The sequence below is a fragment of the Lates calcarifer genome, linkage group LG16_LG22 (assembly GCF_001640805.2).
Source record: "Lates calcarifer isolate ASB-BC8 linkage group LG16_LG22, TLL_Latcal_v3, whole genome shotgun sequence".
NCBI lineage: Eukaryota > Metazoa > Chordata > Actinopteri > Centropomidae > Lates > Lates calcarifer.
In genome coordinates, this window is record NC_066848.1 from 2,042,236 (window position 1) to 2,063,366 (window position 21,131).

Consider the following 21,131-nt stretch of genomic DNA (forward strand, 5'->3'; position numbering starts at 1 on the left):
CCAGGGTGCCATCCACCTCCATGGCAACAGCACTCCCCAACAGCAGGGGCCTCCCCCAACAGGACGTGTGGTACGAGTCATAAAACCCAGTGTACACTGCCTGACCAGCACCAGACAAACAAAGTTAGCGACTAGATAGCCAGATATTCCCCTTGGTGGAAAAACAGGAAGAAGGAAAGCAAATATTGAACTGTGAGGTGGCCAGAAACACGATTCCAAATGAATGCTAACTTTGCCAGATGTGTAAATTAGCAGCTGTTTGCTAACGAGTTCACGATTTCAACATTTTTTAACCTCCTGAGAAACTATCCTTACATGAGGACATTAGTTTTTGGTACATTTTGCTAAACTTAAGACTTCTCGTCCTTGTTAGCTGACACTTTTTTTGTGCAATCAATGCACTCAGCAGAGTAAAAAACAAAATGGCGGCAATCCCAGTCAACACATTCAACAGCTGAGATCAAAAAAGTACAAGAAGAGCAAAAAACGACCAGAGTTTATGGTTGAAAGGTGTTTTTATGTTCACTAACATTTGTTGCTTGATATCACAACAGAACATTACCACCATGAGCAAGCAGAAGGTGATAGTAAAGAGGAAAAACCTCCTTTTAAGAGGCAGAAACCTTGAGTAGTAGCGGGCTAACGGTGGGCGGCCATTTGCCTCGACCGGTGGTGGTTGAGAAAGGGACATAGCATAGTGCAGATGGTATTAATCGTCAGTTATAGTAGTAATAACAATAATAGTGATAAGACTGATGAGTTCTGAATACGTGTAGATAGTCTGTAAAAGTTGCTGGAGCTCCTGAGAAGAAGCCCCGCCGTCCTGCTCTGCAGCCCAGTGAGCTCTAGTGTTATTTTTTCCGCTTCATGCAGAGACATTGATTGGAGAGCGGTTCCTGTGTGAGTGACTGGTGTCCTACCCCCCCTCCACCACCTCCTACCCCGAGGCTGCAGCAGTGCATCACTCCACACCATCCAAGCCAGTCTTAGAGAGAGATCACCACACTTTAACACAACCCTCAGCCCCCGGACGCGCTCTCAGACCTGAGAGGAGGAGGGATTTTCGTGTTTGGGAAATTCACCTGATGCTTGGCCACTTTTAAACCCATTAAAGTAAATGTATTAATGCTCCTAAAGCTGGATTAGACGTGAAATCATGATTATTTCAAAATAAAACTCATGCATAAATGATCAGAAGTCTGTTTCTAATGAAGCAGCTGATGCGCCTGTGCCTTTTAAAACGAGCCATTACACATTTAATGATAATTGTTAATAATTTTCCCCCCGCAGAGTGTTAATGACATGACTGACCTGCTGTTAAATTATGCTCTTAAATTTCCTGTAGATGCCTGCTGCTGCTGCGGAAGCGGTGGAGCAGTGAACCTCCTCCTCCTCCTCCTCCTCCATCCCCTCCACCACCACCACCACCCCCCTCCCCTCCGGTCAGCCAGTCAGCCCCAGCAGCAGCAGCAGCCGCCGCACACCAGCCCCGGTCTATGGGACACTGAGGACTTCATCTGGCTCGTCCCCCGGAGCCGCGCAACCCGGGACGCAAACTGGTTTATATACTTCGCCCTTTTTTCCCCTTCCTCCTCCTTATTTTTTCAAGCAAGAGGAACTTTTTTTGAATCGCGTTTTCATTCAGAAACTTTTACTTATGGTTCGCGAATATGGGGTTAAGTTGTGGTTTCTCTCGGGGAAACATCGCTGTGGTGCTGCTGCTGCTTCTGGAAGGTAAGGTTCACCTTCAGTTTTTACCGTTTAGACATGAAGTTGGATTTGACAGTTTAAAATTATATTCTGCACTAAAGTATGCAGCTGGAACAGATAGGACTATTTGTGCAAAAATAAAATAAGAAGATTTAAATTTGTGTCCCTGTTTGAGACATTATCTCTTCTGTCAGCTTCATTTTTTATTCCTTTTAAGCATCTTCTTCATCTCTTGCTCCCCTGTTGTTCAGAGAGGATATTACTTGTGGTGCGGGCACAGCAGAAACTAAAATATATTTAGTTTTGGATGCACTTCAAATACGCAAAATTTATGATTCTCTGCAAAACTAGATAAAGAGAAATACAGAGGGGGGAAAGATTTCAGAGCCAGTGGAGCTGAAGTCTAGATGGCAGCTGACAAATACACATGTGTGAGGCTGAATTGCAATATTTTGGAAGCTGAGTGAGTTTTTTTTTTCCTGTAAGTATCTGAAATAACAGGAACACAATGCCAGCACTGTTTTCACGCTGCAGAAAGTGATACTTTGCACTGTGCTGCTGCTGCTGCTGCTGGCCGTTATGCGTGGTATGGCACACTGAGACCTGGAGTCAAATGAATGCAGCCATATATCATAATATTATAATCCCATTCACAAAGCCCACGGCCCAACTGTACCAACACTGTCCACCCATGCAGTCTATATTTAAAGTGTCTGTCATAGCTCAGGAGTGTGCAGCAGCAGCAGCAAGTATGTCAGATGTGATGCTTGGACAAATATAGGCCACAGTGTGGAATTTTTTTAGAATTTGTTTCTGGACTTAAAATGTGTTTTAACAGAGGGATGCAGAGGTTAAAAATAAGATTATCATCACTGTGTTTTAGTGCAACTGAGAGGCGAGAGAAGCGGGTTAAATGCAGCCGCCCCAGGGAGCCGTTTTCCTGCAGAGTTGTTAAAATGATTAATGAAAATCTTAAAGGTGTGCGTAATGCTCTCTGATTGTTTTTCACTGTGGCAGACAGAGGAGAGTGGAGTTCTCAGCAGAAAGAGGCTGAGAGATGTAGATCTCCCATCACACACACCCCATGCGAACATTTACATCTACCTTGTGTAGCTGTCAGGCGACGCAGCCAGGGTCTCCTGATATTTATAGAGGAACACAGTTCGATTTCATGTGTCAAGGGCGAGACGGGTAATTAAACGTGGTGCTGAAACCCACGCACCCCTACGTTCGAACGCCGGTCGCCCCCCTCCCCAAAGAAAAACCCATCACCTGCCTGCTTTGTTGGCTGGAACAAAAGGAGCCAGACTTGTTCAGGGGAGGAGAAGAAGCAAAGCCACGAGCGGGCAGGTGTGCAGCAGCTGCTCCTATCTCTGGGCAAACACTGGCTGTTTGTTTTCTTTAGGAAAATATCGCCTGTTATACAAGTACACACACTGTTCAGATTGCAGGTCGGACGTTAACTGGACTCAAAACGACACATCAGATTGATTTAGTTGTTTACGTTCAGGCTGGTGATTTTGTCCCACGTTTGGATGATGCTCTGATTGTTGACATCTTTAACAGATTATCCACTTCCTGCTCTTTTTAAAGTCGCCAAATCATTTTACAGATGTCCCACTGCTCGTAATCTCAGTAATTTAATTATGTGTTGATGCACTTTTTGTATCACATAACCTCTAAAGTGAGTCTTTGTCACATTAAAGTCGTTTAATTTTAAGAAGTGGTTTGTTTAGTTTGCAGGAGGCAGAAGTTGCACCGTTACAGGTTACTGATTAGGTTAGTTTTTTCTTGCTGAGGTAATCAAACAAAGGAAATAGGCAATCAGAGCTCAGTATAAGAGCAATCAGCATTTTTAAATGTGGCTGCGACGTCGCCCTGCACTTACGAGTCGAGCTAAGGAGAAGTAAAGCAGCTCAAGACATAAATTAGGGTGAAGTGGAAGCTGGAGTCGTTGCAGTTTGGTTGTGAAAAATGTTTCCTTGTAGTCGTTAAGGAAAAGATCTAAAAAGGCGGTGGAGTCTGTTGGTGACTCACGGCTTTGTTAATGTTTGTGAGGAGAATATGGACTTAAAACGCTAGAAGAAGCTGGTGAAAGCCTTTATTGAAATGAACCAAATCCTCTCCTGTGTGATCCATCACCTCCTCGAGCAGATGTTTTCACATAAAAGCATTGATCGGTTTATCTTCCGCCGTGACCTTGCTACTCTATCTTTGACCCTGCTTTGACCTCTGACCTTTGAAACCTTAACCAAGTGGTAATCCTCAGAGATGACCTCCCTCTCCCCGCCTCCCTCCTCCTTCCATCCCAGAGGAAGCAGCCTCTTTAGCTGCTCCTCCTCCTCCTCGCATTAGAATGATGATTTTCATCAGCATCTTTTGCTCCTGAGAAGGACCAGACCAATAAATCTCATTTGATACATGCTGCTATTTGATTTAGCTCTTTATTACATTATATGATTTAGTAAAGCCTCTGTCTTGTGTTGCCTATGGATGCATTATAAATCTTGTCAATTTTCCACTCCTGTTGTCACTACGTCTCTTTTAGTATAATTGGAAAACATCACGGTACAAGTCGTTTGCTGGAGAGTTTGTCTTTGATGTTAAATTCCACAGGGCTCTCTATTAAAGCTGCTAGCAAAAAGAAACATGGGAAGGTTTTTTTCCCTTCAAGTTTATTCATTTAGAATAAAAATTTGGCATACGACGCTCGTCTCACCATGTGATATAAAACCACAACCATCTGGCCTCGGCTTCCCTCCACTCATTTCATCTCCACCCTCCCAGCGACTAAAAGGGCAGTTAGCTACGAATGCGAAGAAAATCTGCCAAGGAGAAAAAGAAGTTTTAACATTTTTATTTATTTATTTAACAGGGAAATCAAAAACTAATTTAATGAGCAACAGTGAACATGATGTCTGCTATAAATGCAGCAGATAGCTCTTGGGACAGTCTGTAAAATCATCAGCATCTTCTTGCCAAGTTTTATCAGGAATCAGAGCCGTGATGCAGCAGTTTCAGCCTTTTAAAGTTTGATATCTTTTTGCCAAGTTGTGCATTTTTAAATCAGCAAAAATGCTGGCACAAGTGCACCGTCCCGTTTGGTTGTTGACCAAACTGGACTTGTGTTATTTGAAATATCACGTTTGATGTAGAGACGCCGCCCCAATTCATTATCTGCCTTCTCTGCGAGTCCCGACCTCTTAACTCTGGACTGTTGCTTCTTCTGCTGCTGATGCTGGCGTTGTTGCGTGGATGCTGCTCCTACCTGTCAAAGCTCTCTCCCTGATCCTCTAGTCAGTTCAGGGTCACACTTCCCTCTCATGCATGGGTAGAATCTAATTTGCTGTGGTGAAAGGACAAGGAGACATTGATTGAAATTTCGCCCTCGGGGCATTTAGCTCTCTCGTTTCACATGGGTCTTGACAAGTTATTTTCCAGTCGCCTAGCGGTGCACGCTGCGTTTGACCCGTCATTTACAACAATCAACGAAACAAAGAACAAGCTCAGCTCATTTGAATACACATGGTTCGTTTGATCCTGCAGAGCTGAGCAGTTTTTAATAATAAAAATCCACTTTGCAGATTTATCATAATTCTCCAAACAAACTAAACCATTATGGCGAAAACTTGCTGCTCCACATTTTTCCCATCAACCCTGGTGCTTCTTATCACAAAGAGGAATGTTTCTGCTCGGCCCTTCCTCTGCCAGCCGCATCCTGGCATCGCTCCGTGTCCATTTGTTTGATCCCTCACTTTACAGAAAGTGGGTAAACATGTTGGAAATTATTTTTCCAACCGCGTTCCACCGCCACGCCAGGGCCAGAAACTCTTGAGAGCTTCGCTTTCATTTGTGCTGGAGGATCATCGTCCTCTATTTCTCTGCCACGAAGCAACACCCCTCCCTCTGTTTCCATAATGTAATCCATCATCTGCAGTGATACCTGATGTGGTGACACACGAGCAGTCGGACAATAACAAATAATCACTGCTCATCTCAACCGTGTTGTTTTCAGTTTCTCTGATTTTTCATTAAAAACTTTAAATTGATTGGTTCCATTAAAATACATAAGAATTTTTGAGCATTGGGTCATTTAGGTACCAGTGATCCACTAATGAAGGTCGTGCCTTTTATTAAAAACACAATTTTTGTTGCTGTGCTTTGTGTCTATATAAAGCCAGCACATGAAAGTTCTTCGGAGACAAAAATGGCTAAAACAAGGAACCTCCTGAAGATACAGATTCTCAGCCATGAAGGGTACAGCTGCAGTCCTTCAGCAGTTGGATACACTCTGCAGAAATACAGACGAACCAACAGCTTGAAAGACAAACCAATATCTGGACGTTCACCCGCACTGTACGTGGCCGACTTTTAGATCATGGCTTAAGGTCCTACAAGGCTGTCTAGATGCCCCTGATCAATGAGAGACCGAGGTCAGCCCGGTGTCGTTGGGCCCAAGCACACAAGAACTGGACAGGCAGGAATTGGAAGAAGATTCTGTGGTCAGATGAGTTCAGTTTGTACAGTGCCTACTGTCAAGCACAGTGGAGGCAGTATCATGGTTTGGGGATGCATGAGTGCTGCTGGTGTTGAACATTGAACTCTGCCAAGTACTGTGCCATTCTCGAAACCCACATGCTCCCTTCTCCGTCGGGGTCAAAACTGGATGTTTCAACAAGATAATGCCCCTTGCCACACATCCAGGGCTATGAGAACCTGGCTGCAGGAGCACAGTATCCAGGTCTTAGAGTGGCCAGCTCAATCCCCAAACATGAGCCCCATTGAAAATCTGTGGTGGATTATCAAAAGGTCTGTTTCAAAGCGTAAACCAAAGAATTTAGAAGAATTAAAAGCAGTAATTCAAGAAGAATGGGACAAGATTACCCCTCAACAGTGTTAAAGGCTCGAGGGGAACATGGCAGCCAGGATTTTAGCTCTACTGTGTGCTAATGGCAGCACTACTAAATATTAATTTGATGATGTGACGGTTTATTTATTTTTTGTTCACCAAAAAATATTATTTGTGTTTGTGTCTGTCTGATGCAGCCACACCTTTTGAAACACAAATATTTCATGCTAATATTTGAGATTGTGTAAAATTTTAAGGGTGTCTGAAAACTTTTTTCCACCACCTTTAACTCATCATTCTATTCTTTGTTGTTGGTGCTACTTTGCATGCTAACATGCTAAACTATGAACATGGATGTGATGAACATTAAACCTGCTAACCATCACAGTGTTAGCATTGTCACTGTTAGCATGCTGAGATTAGCATTTGAGCTCTTGTGCTGCTAGCCTGTTTAGATCTTCCAGTTTCCTTGGACACAAAGGTTTTGAAGAGTCTGTTTCTCTCAGTAATGATTGTACAGATGTTTCTGGAGACTGTTGAGTGAGTACTGGTCTCAAAATCAGTCATCTAGTGACCTGAAACCTTCATTAAACCCGTGGCAGTGAGCCATTTACACGAATATAAACGACTTTATTTTACTTTTGCTACTTCCGTGTACATGTCCGTTCCGATGAGGACAGAGATGTTTTATCAAGGCAGTCTAATGACTATTGCATCAAGCTCGTTCAGGAGCTCTATGATGCACCACGTGTTCAATTTTTGATGCCACTGTCACCCCCAGAGGAATCCTTAAACTGAATTTATACTCGCAGCTAACCCCTGAAGAGATGTTCTATTAGATTTCTTGATGACTGATGAACATGGTTCATTGGATCTCAGCTCTTGTATTCTCTGAGGGCTAATTGGATTACATTATAGGGTAATTGATTATTATGTTACGGTATGCATCGTGGGGTAAACTGAGTAATCTACCTGGAGCCTGACTCCCCCACCCTCCCTCTCCCTACAAACTGAGATCAGATATCGTATTACCCTGATGAAAAGTTTTGATGGCTGTGTCATCGTGACAGGAAATGACTTTCTTTTTCCTCATTACACCTCATTGTTTCGGGATTGAAAGCAGGACTATATCAGAGCCAGGTTCTGTGCTGGCACAGAAAACCAAGAGGGAGAGATTTCAAAACATTATGATCAATAATAGCTTTCATAAGTGGAATTACAGCCCAATGTGCAGCTTTTTACTTAATTGAATCCTTGAGGAGAACCATTCCCATAACTGTTACATCTCTGGAGGCAATCACGATAAGTTTCAGAGTGATTATGATATTTACTGTATTTATATCACCGTGATATAACAGGCTGATATGCTCCTTAATGCTGCTGCTTTGTAACGCATGATGGATTCTTTGGAAATGTGGATATTGATGGGAGCCGGAGCAACAGAGATGATTTGCTCACATGCAGCCATCGGCCTTTCTCCTCGTCTGTCTCATCAGTGGAAAACAATCAGCATCACTGTTGATTAGTACGGTTATTGATTGGTCTGCCGCCAGATACCACGGCCTTTCCAATAGGTCGTTACCGGGCAGTGGTGGAGGGGAGGTTGACCTTGGGAATCAGAGAGGGGGCAGCATGTGGTCGAGCTTTGGAACAAGATTAGCGAGGGGGGGGTGGAATGAATCATAACAGCAGCCGGGACTGGTTGCTCTTGACGAGGACGTCTGGGTTGTCCACGTTGTGTTTCACTGAGGTAGATCAGTAAGCTTTGAGGGTTACACATGAGCTCATAGCTGGTAAATCTATCAGCCGAAGCACGCATTGAGCTAATTGAGTTCCTGTCTTTGTCTGGGACGACGAGGAGAGAGGGAGGGCGTTCCACCCTATCGGCTCTGACCGGTCCCAGACACGCTGTTGGTCTGCGGCTGACTGAGCACGCGTGGTTTCAGATTTTGTGACGAGTTTTTGTCCTTTTTGTCCTTCCGCTGTTAAAAAATGAGACACAAACAAGACACAAGCCATAATTATGTCAAGGAAGCTGCCGTCGTCAAAGACAACCCCGGTTTCTTCCCCTCTTGTTGTTTTTCACCATTGCATGAGTCCAATTTCAACATCCACTCAGCAGTACATGATATCTTTTGTAAACACAGATTGCTACAAGAGTTCCCCCCTGTTCAAACACCGACTCTGTTTGCAAAATGACCTCCTCTGCCTTTTGAAGAAGTGACACTGTCTGCTGCAGCCGAGCATCAGTTTTATAGGTGTTCGAAGGCTGTAAAAGCTCTGCTTATGATGGGACTGTTTACACTCTTTTCTTGAGTTACAGCACATCAGAGCTGCTTCAAAATCAGAGAATATTTCTCACCGTTCCCAAGACATGTAGCAGTGAAGTAAAACAACTAAATCTTTATCCGTGTGTGGTATTCAGAGGTGAAATGTCATCGCTACTGGGTTTTTTTTCCGTCATTCTCGTGCATGATTTGGGGAAATAATGAGTCATGCTTCACAGACACAGGAGAGAGGGGCCCTGCTTGCTTGATCCATTCAATTAATTAGTTTTGATATAAACTCCTTGCTCTCGGTTTGGCTACAGTCCTGGAAAGAAATTGGATTTTGAATGATATAAACGAATTGTGTTGCATGGGGGTCCAGCAGCAAACCATGGCTTTGAGCCAAGGCCTGCGTTCATGGTTAACACGCTGGACCTTCTAGTTTTATTTTCTAGAGCTGCTGTCATCTGGTCTGTTTGATTCACGGCTGTATCATGTGTAAGATCAATTTCCTTTATTTATCTAATGCAGGGCTGCAGAAAGTAGTGTTTGTCCAGCTTGTTAAAAACACAAATGAACACAGGATCTTTAGCTTCTTATCAAATTAGCACAGACATCAGTCTAATAATGATAAATATTAAGGATCTGTTTCTAGCTATGGCAGGTTTGGCCCTGTGTTAGTGTGATAATAGCTCCCTCTAAAGGCCAATTTAGGTACAACACCAAGATTTCACTTCTGTGTAATTTTGCTCTTATATATTAATATAGAGCACATTCAGAGCTCATGTGAGTCACATTTAAAGTGTTTATTTAACATTTAACAGGAGCTAAACCCTGCTATATAAATATAACAAGGCCAGGCATCCGTGTTGAACCATTTTGTTTGTATTATTTTATTACATTAGAAGAAGAACAGAGTTATCAAACAACCTCAGGTGTGCGTCACTGAACAAATAGTCCCTCCTCCAGGTGTGGCTACGAGATCAGGACGCGTAATTCTCCACGCCAGACAATAAAATGACAGTAGATTCAATATTGAAACCACCCTTTACGTCATCTTCATTGTTCTGGTTTGTTATTTGTGGGTCAATAAAACCATATACATCTCTGCAAATAATTTAAGAAGAGACGTGTCCACTTTTCAGACAGAATGTAAATGAGAAATCATATGTTTTATTTTTACATTTATTTTAAATATGCAAATGGGGTGCTATCTACTTAAGTATGCTTTAGTTTGCATGTATTTACAGAACAGAAATCTGAGCATTGCATAATAATTCAAGCTGTTTCTGTTTGTTGAGTCAAAGGTTTTTACACAGGAGGATTTTGGATATCTCTTTTTATTACTCCATAAATCAGAAAACACTGTCAACAGCCATAAAAAAATCCATTTTCTTCATGTTTTTTTAGGAATTAAATGTGGTATACATCAGCCTGAGACTGATATATGACCAAACCTCTCTGTACAAACCTTCAGAATATAGACAAAAATGATAAGATAAAAATGGGAAGTTTGGTGAATGTAAGAGCTGCTGAAGTGGAGAATTGTAGAGTTGTAATTGAAATCTTTAGATGTAAACAGACAAAATGGAGTAAAATAAACACCTAAATGTGTATTTTGGATGTTTTCTTTCCACTAATCTTGCCCAAAATCTCCTTAAATGTTTCTACCTGTTGTGGCTAAATCAAAACAAACTGAGGACGACCTTAACTCAAATAGAGTCTCAGTACATGAGCACAAGTGGCTCTAACTCTGTTGTGATAGATTCAGTAAATGGGACTCCATCCCTAAAACGTTCTCAGTCGTAAAACTGACTCCCGGATTAACAAACAAGTGCCGTGCTGTTTGTTTGTTTTCTTTTTCTCTCAGGAACACTTTTAATAAAAAGGCGTCCGCAGCCTCCCCGAGTGTATCTCCATCTCTATCCTTCAGGAAGGACGGCCACATTTTATCCATCAGCCCGGCCTCCTGTCATCCAAGCCCGGCGAAATTAAATCAATGTCTGAAACCAGAGCCAAACCCTCAACTGCACCAACAGAAATAGAAAATCTAGTTTTGCTGCCTGCTAATGACATTAGTGCGTTCCCTAAATGGTCGCCCACTGTCGTCAAAGAGGAACATAACAGGGATATAATTACAGGAGGAACACTCACGTCTCCATTTTCCTGTAAAACACACAGCCTGCCATAGCTCTTACTAAACACACACATGCACACACACTCCCCTCTGGCAGGTAATGATTTATTTATTCTGCATATCATGTTATCCCTTGTAATTAAACTTCTCAAGGTGAATGCAAGGAGAATCGGAAACCACATGTTATTGGGCATATGAGAAATTCATTAAAGCAGCTGCATAAGTGTCATTTGAAACCCTCCTTTCAATTTCCGCTGCCGGGAAGACGTATCGGAGGAGAACCTGTCATATTCCATGTATGTGTTAATTTCCATTCAGAGCCCAGACAGCATTGTGAGTGGGTATTGTTGTTGCGATTAAATATCCAGGAGAAGATGTCTGATAGCTGCTGTAATAAGAAGTCTTCTCTCTGCAGGAGTGACGGGGCTGTACTTCCCCCAGAATGAGTACACGGAGACGGTGTATGTCGGCCAGCCCGCGGGCGCCCAGATCCTCCAGGTCCACGCCATGCTGGATCTGGACTCCGAGCGGCCGCACTTCTACCTGTGCTGGAGCTCCCTCAGACTCTACAGCTCCTGGTTCCACCTGGACGTCCACACGGGGATACTGTCCCTGAACAAAACCCTGGAGGAAAGCGACTTCATCTCCACAAGTGAGTTGGCCTCACTGCTGATGTGTATTCCTGTTTCAGTGCCAGGTGTGCTGCACACATGAGAGTGAATTAGTCTCCCTCTGTGCATACTAATACCACCTTGGCTCAGGATGATAATGTAAGTGCATCCAGGCTAAAAAAAAACAGAGCACTGACTGAGATTAAAATGTGTTTTTGTTTCGTGTCTCCTCAGATCAGCACTCGTGGTCCGTGAAGAAGTTGACCCTGCACGCCATGGTGTCACCCGACTTCATCAAGAGGTCCCACTGCATCAACAGAAACGCCCTGCGCATCACCCTGGACTTTGTCAACGCCTCGCTGCCGCAGTGCGCTCGGACAGACATGAAGGAGCTTTGCTTCCCGCACAGAGACACGTCCAACCCCCACATCAAGGAGAACAGGTTTCCCGGGGCCATTCGGCAACTCAGACGCCTCACCAGAGTCAACGTCTGCCCCAACTACACCATCTCCTACAGCGTGGAGTCAGGTTAGACACCGTAAAGAAACAACACATTCAGCCTCTTACAGATGAAAAGCTGAATTCATAAGCAACAAAATGAGCCACTGTTCACTTCAGTGCTCTGAGTGGTTTTCCTGCTGCAGCCTCACTTGGTCTGGTGTGACCTGTAGCTTCTGCTAGCATTTTAGCACTTCCAGTTCCCTTGTCCCAGATGTCGATGGGTTAACACAAGCTCAAGACATTTTCACATTAATTCTACATCATTAAAAGCATCAGAAAATACTCTGAAAAAAGATGGTTGCTAACAAGAGGCTAAATGAGACGACAGAGGTTGTCAGGGACGTTAAACGCCAACGCCTTTACACCCTTGTTGCGTTTATAGTCAAGTCAACTCACTTGTCACGTAGAGCAGATCTAGACTGCTTTCTTTATATTATTATAATTACAAACAACAGTTCCCTCCATGAGCAAGCAGTTAGGCGACAGTGGGGAGGAAAAACTCAAGGCTGCAAGCTTGCAATAATCCAGAAGCTAGGTGGCTTTTTTTGGCGGGAACCAGGGTGATGCTAACGTCTTTGTTCTTCCTCATGTCCGCAGAATCCCCCGCACCCTTCGCCGTCAACGAGAACACCACGGAGCTGGTGGTCACCGCCCCGCTGGACCGCGAGGAGAGCGAGTGCTACCGACTCCTGCTGGTCTGCACGGTGCGAACGGACTCGGTCATCACCAAGGTGGAGACCTCGCTGGACGTTTTCGTCAATGATGAGGACGATAACGCCCCGTACGTGAACGGGACAGACATGGCGGACATCGTCATCAGCTTCAATCGAACGAAGGTGAGAAGAAGAAGAAGACACTGCTCAGTTTTTATGTTTTATAGACACAACGTTGGCTAATCACTTCCTTGTTTTTCTTCCAGGGCGGCTCTTTTGGAACCTTGCTCGTCTTTGACAGGGATTTAACCCCCCTCTATCAGATAGACAAGAGTCACAATAAATATGTGGGAACCTTGCTCAGCAGTGATCCATGGATAAATAAAACATTTGACATTAAAGGCACCTTCAGGGAAAAGAAAACTGCACCTGGAGGCATTCGAGAGACTGTCCACGAATACCGTAAGTCACCCAGGAGGAGGAGGTAACTAAAATTCATCTGTTTTTAAGATGCATTTTACACATATCCATGTTTTTTTCTTTGATTTTCAGAGCTCGTCTTGAAGAGGAGCTTGTACGTGAATGAGACTCGCACCTTGCAGCTGGACTACCTGGTCAACGACACAACCTATCCCGGATTGGAGGGAACGGTGTTGCTGCACTTCAACGTCACCGTCTTACCGGTTCACGTCCGCTTCGCAAACATCACGCAGATGTTCACGGTGACACGCAGAGCCTCCGTTTACGCACAGGTACCAGACTTAAAGAGCATCCTCAACGTACCGACTGTGAAGCTCCGTCCTCATGTGATTTCAGTTCAACTGATGAACAATAATTCACATCCTGGCGTCTGTTCTGAATCCAGCTGCATGTCGTCCTCTTAAATAAATAAATACTGGGCAACATGTGTCTGAGGCTGAGAGGTGTGTTTGTATAACACATTTCAACAACAAGGGAATTCAAAGTGCTTTACATAAAATATAAAAGGCATCATTAAGATAAATAAGTACTAAGTAAAAGCAATAAAAGACAATATAAAAAAGCATCCAGGCTGAGATTAAAAAGAGACAAGTGGAGAATAAGAAATGCAGGATTATAAGTCACAGTGCAGTGTAAGAAATAAGTGATTATTTATTATTATAAATAAAAGTCAGGGGCGAACAGAAAGGTCTTCAGCCTTGATTTAAAGGAAATGAGAGTTGCAGACAGAAAACAGACAGAAAGCAGACCAGTCCCTGGATGACTTGAGAGGTCTGGATGGTTCAGAACTGGACCGATATGATCCACTTTCTTGGTCTGGCAGCGCAAGAAAATGACTCAACTTGACTTGACTCACGTTGCCTTCCGACAACTTAATAAAACAGCTTGTAAATCAGTTTTCAACCTCTCGTTCTGTTTCCTCTCAGGTCGGCAGAGTCTGCGTGGAGAACTGCCAGCAGTTTGACGGCTTCAGCATCACGTACCGGCTCGAGGTGCCGGATAAGAACGCGTCCGCCGACTTGCACTCCTGCTACTCGGCCGTAAGCATCACCCAGGCCCCCGACGCCATGTGGGGGCTGCTCTACGTGAACGACTCGGAGGCCTTGCGCAGGCCCGAGTGCCAGGACCTGCAGTATGTCGTCGTAGCCCAGGAGGAGCACACGCAGCAGGAGACCAGCATGCAGATCCACATCATACTAGATGAAGGTGAGACTGAAACAGCCAGGGTTAAAAACCTTTAATCTGCACGCTCGTGTATCGCTCTCTGTTATTCAGGAGACAGCTTGTGTTTCATTTCCTGACTAATTCAACACAGCCCACAGCCACAGACTCTTTTTGACAGTTTTTCCCCTTCTCCCAGATGCCTTTTAAAAGATTTGGTTATGTGTGTTCCTGGCTCTGTTGTGCATAGCAAACAAGGCCAGCCAGGAGAGCCAGCAGTTCCTGTCCTGTGCCGAGAACAGACGGCGAGGAGACTGTGAGTCTGTCCGAGGCCTGGGGGCGACGACGGGGAGATGCCAGTGGAGGCAGGGCACAGAGAAAGGTGCTTTTTATCAAATTAACACCCAGCATCAGCAAATAAAAGCTGTTATTTTTCTGTAGCGTTTTTAACATCGCTTAATCACGTCTGTATTAATTATGACTAATTTAACCAGAACCAAATGAGACCATGACTGAGAGCATGTTTCCCTCAGTGGAACAAATTAAAGTCCCCAGATCCAGCATGTGTACTCTTTTCACTTGCATCCTTTTTGCAACAGGAAGCAAGAGTCATGGAAAATGTGGTTTTAATTTTGATAAATACAAGCAGAGATCAGCCAGAGAAAGCCCCCACAGTGATGTATTTCTGTTTAAACCGCTATGTTTTCTGACTTTTTAGGACTTTGTTCCAAGACGAGTGAACCAAACCAAACGTCATCTGTTTTTACCCCCTTTTCATATTTCAGGAATATCTGAGAGTTACTCGACCTGCTCCCCTGACCTGCGGACATGCCCTGATAGCTTCTGTGACGCGGTGGAGAGCAAAGACGCATCAATATGCCCGCAAGACTGCACGAGTATGAAACACGTCTTTTCCTGCAGATGCTTAAAGATGAAACATGTGTAAATGTATAAATGAGACCGTGTTTTTTGTTTTTGTTTGTCCCTGAAGAGGAACCTGTTATCGGAGGTCACGAGCGAGGCTTGGGGAACGGGATCAAGGCCGGCTATGGCACCTGCTACTGCTACTCTGAGAAATGCTTCTGTGAGAAGGAAGACGTAGAGGGTGAGTTGTTAGAAATCACGTAAAACCCGTCAGGAATAAAGTGAAAAACTGTCCCCACAAAGGCCAGAAAGTGACGGCTGCTCTCTCCTCCAGAGGTGATATGTGACGACATGTGTAAGACCATCATCGCCACGTCGCTGCTCCTCTCCTTCGTCGTCTCCATCCTCCTGTCCTCGTACTTCATCCACCGGTACCACAAGAACTCGCCCAAGCCTCCCATCGCCTCGGCGGAGATGACCTTCCGTCGGCCGGCTCAGGCCTATCCCATCAGCTTCCCCGCGAACAACGTACGCCGAGGCTCGCAGGAATCCATCGAGACTGACACCTTTAAAATACCTGTAAGCCGCTTCTGTCTACCTTTTCACCCTCCGTGCTGACTCCTGGGTGATTTGAGGCGTCAGAAATGTCATGTTTTCTTTCAACAGGAGGATCCAAAGTGGGAGTTTCCTCGTAAAAACCTGGTACTTGGCAAGACTTTGGGAGAAGGAGAGTTTGGGAAAGTTGTCAAGGCGACCGCTTTCAGGCTAAAAGGAAAAGCAGGTTACACCACTGTGGCTGTGAAAATGCTTAAAGGTAAGAAAAGCCAGGCAAAGACCGGACAAGCCTGGAAGTGATGGTGATATATGAGGAGTGAATGTCTGAAGAGATGAATGGTTTCATCATTATAGTTCTTCCCCCCCCCTCACAGAAAACGCCTCGCACAGTGAGCTGCGTGACCTGCTGTCAGAATTCACTTTACTGAAGCAAGTCAACCATCCGCACGTCATAAAGATGTATGGAGCGTGCAGCCAGGACGGTGAGACCTCAGTCCTCCTGCCATCCTCTCGCAGGGCATGTGTGTTGCACATGGAGTCCTCTAAGTGCTGTTTTCTCTGAATAGGCCCATTGTATCTGATCGTGGAGTACGCCAAGTACGGCTCGCTCCGCAACTTCCTGCGCGAGAGTCGGAAAGTTGGCCCGAGCTACATGGGCAGGGACACCAACCGAAACTCCAGCTACCTGGAGAACCCAGACGACAGGGCGCTCACCATGGGAGACCTGATCTCCTTTGCGTGGCAGATCTCCAGAGGCATGCAGTACCTGGCTGAAATGAAGGTACTTGACTAGAAAGCTAGAGAAGGGTAAATTTTCTGTGCAGTATGTGGAGTTAGGATGGAAGGAGGCAAAGAGAGATTGAGTGTTTTTGGTCTGACAGCTTGTTCACAGGGACCTCGCGGCACGAAACGTCCTCGTAGCCGAAGGAAGGAAGATGAAGATCTCCGACTTTGGCCTTTCCAGAGATGTGTATGAAGAGGACTCGTACGTGAAGAGGAGCAAGGTAAAGAAAGGAAACAGAAAGACACAGATTTTAGCTTTATTCCCCGAAATGTTTAGAATAAAAAATAACAAGGTTTCTGTCTGTTTTCCAGGGTCGTATACCTGTTAAATGGATGGCAATAGAGTCGTTGTTTGATCACATTTACACGACGCAAAGTGACGTGTGAGTATAATCATCGTTTAAAGGACAAGTTTAACGTGTTGGGGAAAATGCAGACAAGAAGATTGATACCAATCATGTCTGCATGGTCAATATCAAGACGATTAGCTTAGCATGTAGCAGGAAATAGGAGGAAACGCCTAGCCTAGCCTAGCTTAGCTAACAGAATCTGCTCACCAGCACTATTAAAGTTCATTTATATGTTTTAACTTGTTTTTTAATCCATACAAAAGCAGGAAGTAGAGATATCATGTTAATTAGTGAGGTTTAGATGGATTTGTTACCTTTGGACAGCTGTTTCCAGTCTTTATGCTAAGCTACGCTAACTGACTCTCAGCTGTAGCTTCATATTTAACAGGCAGAGCTGTATCTGTTGGTCTATTCCTTTAACACACAAGTTTAAATACTCTTATATTTCCTCTAAGCTGGTCCTTCGGGGTGCTGCTGTGGGAGATAGTGACACTGGGAGGAAATCCGTACCCAGGTATCGCCCCTGAACGCCTCTTTAACCTCCTCAAGACCGGCTACAGGATGGAGAGACCGGAGAACTGCTCGGAGGAAATGTGAGCTCCACTGTTACTCCTCGTTTTGCATTTGTGGAAAAACGACTCCTCTGTGGGGGGAGGATTAAATCCGGCTTATTTCACCCACTGTGAAACCTTTTTTCCCCTCTGTAGGTATAACCTCATGCTTCGATGCTGGAAACAAGAAGCAGACAAGAGGCCGACGTTCTCAGACATCAGCAAAGAACTGGAAAAGATGATGGTGAAAAGTCGGGTATGGTGAAGCTATACAACACATTATAATAAGTTATTCATAATCGTCCACAGGAAAGAAATGAGGGGAGGTTATTAATCAGCCTCTTTCCGTACAGTTTGGACAAACTCTCAGCGATGCATCATTGTTCTCTGGCAGTCAGACGTTAGACTTTTTAGCTTTCCGCTCCTTTTTGGATTTGAATCCAGCCCAGAGTGAGCCGTACATCATTTCTGCTGGACAGCGTTTGCTCGTTAGGAGTCACATACACACCGACACATGCTGAAAGATCTGTCACTCTTCCCAGATGCTTTAGATACCATAATTAGCGTTTGAAGAACGATCCCTAAAATGTGGCCTTGGGCAGCGTAATCACAGAGCATTCCAGCTGGGCTCCTGCTAAATATAGAGCAATTTAAGGACAAGGGAATGCAGACGTCCCCAGAGTGCAGCAGGGTAGTTGTTCGCAAAAAGAGGCAGTAAAAGAGAAGGTTTCTGCAGGATCTGTGTGACCTTTAACCTCTCCTTCCTTAATCACATCCTCATCTGCTCTTGACAGGATTACCTGGACCTCGCGGCGTCCACGCCGGCCGACGCCCTCCTGTACGACGACGCCCTCTCTGAAGAGGACACACCACTAGTGGACTGTAATAACGCCCCTCTCCCTCGAACCCTCCCCTCCACATGGATTGAAAACAAGCTCTATGGTAGAATCTCCCATGCATTTACTAGATTTTAGAAACAGGACACACAACACAAGCTCTCTTTTTTGGCAAGTTGTGATTGGCTTTTTCCATAGTCCAAGTGTGTGTGACTGTGATCTAGGCATGCCTTTTGCTGATTAACGCTGACATATCTCCCATTTCATCGTAAATGAGAGGCTCAGTGAAAAAAAAAAGATCTTGTGTCTTGACTTTTTTGTTTTGTTTTATTCGGACCTGCTTCTAATGTACATGAGAAAATCCTACATTTGTAAATACTGAATATACCCTTCATCCTAATTTATACTCCATTAGACTCGTGCTTCACCTGCATTTTATTTGTACATTTTTCCCCCATTCCATCTCATCCCAACGTCCATTATTTGTTTTGCATTCGGAAGAAGCAGTGTGTAACATTTGAAACAGGTCCTCGCTGAATCAATCACTCACTGTGGTTTGAATTCTTTCTAATGTATATTAGCTCTTTAACCTATAATGATTCCACAATGCTGAACAGAGAAACAGTAAGGCTTTTGAACGCAACTCTGCAACAACATGATTGCACGCTGACAATCTGCATTTCTGAGCAGTTACAGGAAGGCAAACACAGGGATTTTAGCAACATTACGGCCTTAATTTGTCAGAAAAATGCTGATATTTTCTGTAGCAGACGCACATAAGCCATAACTTTACAACCCCGAGAGTCGAACCGGGACTCGTTTCACTGCAGAGTTTGATTTGAGAGCCTTACTGTGTCTGCACGCTGTTTATCTTTCACTGAGTGCAGAAAAATGATATGTTCTCGTTTTTAGGCATGTCATACCCGAACTGGCCTGAGAAGAGCCCGGTACCGCTCAACAGACATGATGCCACTAATCCAGTCTTTACAAGATATGCCAATGATAGTGTTTATGCAAACTGGATGGCTTTGCCTTCACCCGCAAAAGCTGTGGACAAGCTCGATAGCTAAAGACAAACCAACACTGTAGAAAAGATGACTAATTGGTAGATGTATATATTTCTATAAGACTGTACATATACAATCTGATGCTAAAGTTGGTTCCCTTTTATTTCTGTTGCATGGGTATTCAAGGTTTTAAACTGAGGTCTCGGCTGGATCAACATAGACCATGCTTCATTCTGCTCTTCACTATGTTAATTATTACCTCACGGGTCATGTTGGCCAAGTTGTATCACTGCATGACTATTGTACCAGATTGTATGTCAGTGTCAATGTCTCTTAAGTGCCTGTGCCGCTTCTACAATAGCCTCCGATTTGTTGTTAGTGTGCGACTGTGAAGATCTCGCTCCAGCCCAGGAATTAAAAGGGGACGTCTTTACCATCACCTGTTGTAGACAGCTGAGATTGAGTGGACAAAAAAAGCTGAAATGCTGAAGTTGTTCTGAAAAATGTAAAGTTTCTACTGTAGGAGGATTGAGCTCCTCGCAAAAGAAAAAACAAGTCAAACACCCATTTTGTGTTTCTCCCACAAGATGTTTTTGAAAACTGTTGTTGCCAAAGAAAAGTAACGCAGACATGTTCAGTGAACGGTTTTCTCTCACTTTTGTTCTTGTTCTTTTGTTTTTTGTTTTTTTTTTATATGAAAAATATCAACTAGTGAGTGCTACTCCAGTGTACGGACATGACACTTAATGTAGATTGTAACCATGTCCACCATGTGTCAGACTACAGTTTTGATTCACTTTAACTGCAATCTTTGTGGAAAAAGTTCAATTATGTAAACTAATGAGTGTTATTGTTATGTTATTATTTGATTATGTTCCAGGTAATAATAAACATTAAAAACGTGCAGTACGTCTGTTCACCTCACAGTACACCTTTGTCATGTTTGGTATTATTTACTGTAGAATGTTTAACCTCTGTCGGCCTCCACACACGATTTCTTCATTGATTATCTCTAAATCATTGTGAAATATTTGCAGTAGCGGCCTGACCTGGTGAGCCGTTTCATGTGTAAATATTCAGTGCTGTGGAATAATGTAAATTTTGTGTGCCTTTTCCAGTTCCACTGCGTCTCCTCTCTGGCTGTAGGTAAGGATTTTATTTTGAAAAACTGATAAATTTGGATTTTGAATGTTTTAGAGGCACTGTAAGTACAATCTTATTATTTCTGTGACATAAAACTGGTATAAAAATCAGGTTAAGTTTTGAATTAAGGTTGGAACTGATCCTGAGATGATCAGAAAAGAAAGAAAATTAGTTTAAAGCACTGATTGAAACAGGCCCGTCTGCCTGCCACCCTTAATGCAAATTAATAAAACCAAATTAACAAATGAATAACTAAAAATAGAACCTCATGGGGACATTTCCTCGTTTACTTTATGCACCACGGTGATAAGGGAGCCCATGTTTGTGCACAAAACAAGCAATCTGTCTCCAGTTACAGTCCACTTCACTGGTAATGCAGTTCAGAGTTGTCAGCTAATCTATCATCACAGATAAGAGGTTTGTTTTGCTGGTTAGGGAAATGCAGAGGAATACAAAACAGAGCAAAGAAAAACAAGTTCATAAAAAGAGGAAAAAAATCTGGCACCTTAACAATTATTGTAAAAAAAAAAAAAAAAAAAAATATATATATATATATATATATATAATTATTATGAACAAGGCTGTTAATTATTATTATTATTATTATTATTATTATTATTATTATGAACAAGGCTGTTAAGCGTGTTTGATGACGACATTCCCTCCCAAGCCT

At 43.6% G+C, this 21,131-nt stretch overlaps 1 protein-coding gene across 1 annotated transcript; it reads left to right on the forward strand.

Annotated features, from left to right (window-relative positions):
• The first annotated feature begins 1,440 nt into the window (after window positions 1–1,440).
• Window positions 1,441–20,219, forward strand: ret (ret proto-oncogene receptor tyrosine kinase). Its single transcript, XM_018680989.2, has 20 exons — window positions 1,441–1,734; window positions 11,379–11,615; window positions 11,809–12,102; window positions 12,673–12,911; window positions 12,995–13,190; window positions 13,281–13,480; window positions 14,135–14,414; window positions 14,620–14,751; window positions 15,155–15,265; window positions 15,361–15,474; window positions 15,568–15,812; window positions 15,900–16,047; window positions 16,163–16,270; window positions 16,355–16,569; window positions 16,670–16,792; window positions 16,884–16,954; window positions 17,377–17,514; window positions 17,629–17,728; window positions 18,267–18,414; window positions 19,221–20,219. Exons 1-20 carry the CDS (start codon window positions 1,671–1,673, stop codon window positions 19,376–19,378), a joined length of 3,321 nt encoding a protein of 1,106 aa, XP_018536505.1. The 5' UTR covers window positions 1,441–1,670; the 3' UTR covers window positions 19,379–20,219.
• Window positions 20,220–21,131: the final 912 nt, after the last annotated feature.

Excerpts from the sequence above, each read along its gene's own strand:
- ret (XM_018680989.2), top strand. The coding sequence starts at position 1,671 with ATGGGGTTAAGTTGTGGTTTCTCTCGGGGAAACATCGCTGTGGTGCTG. Across the intron at positions 15,266-15,360 it reads ATGCCCGCAAGACTGCACGA|AGGAACCTGTTATCGGAGGT; the intron begins GTATGAAACACG and ends TTGTCCCTGAAG. Across the intron at positions 16,271-16,354 it reads TGGAGCGTGCAGCCAGGACG|GCCCATTGTATCTGATCGTG; the intron begins GTGAGACCTCAG and ends TTCTCTGAATAG.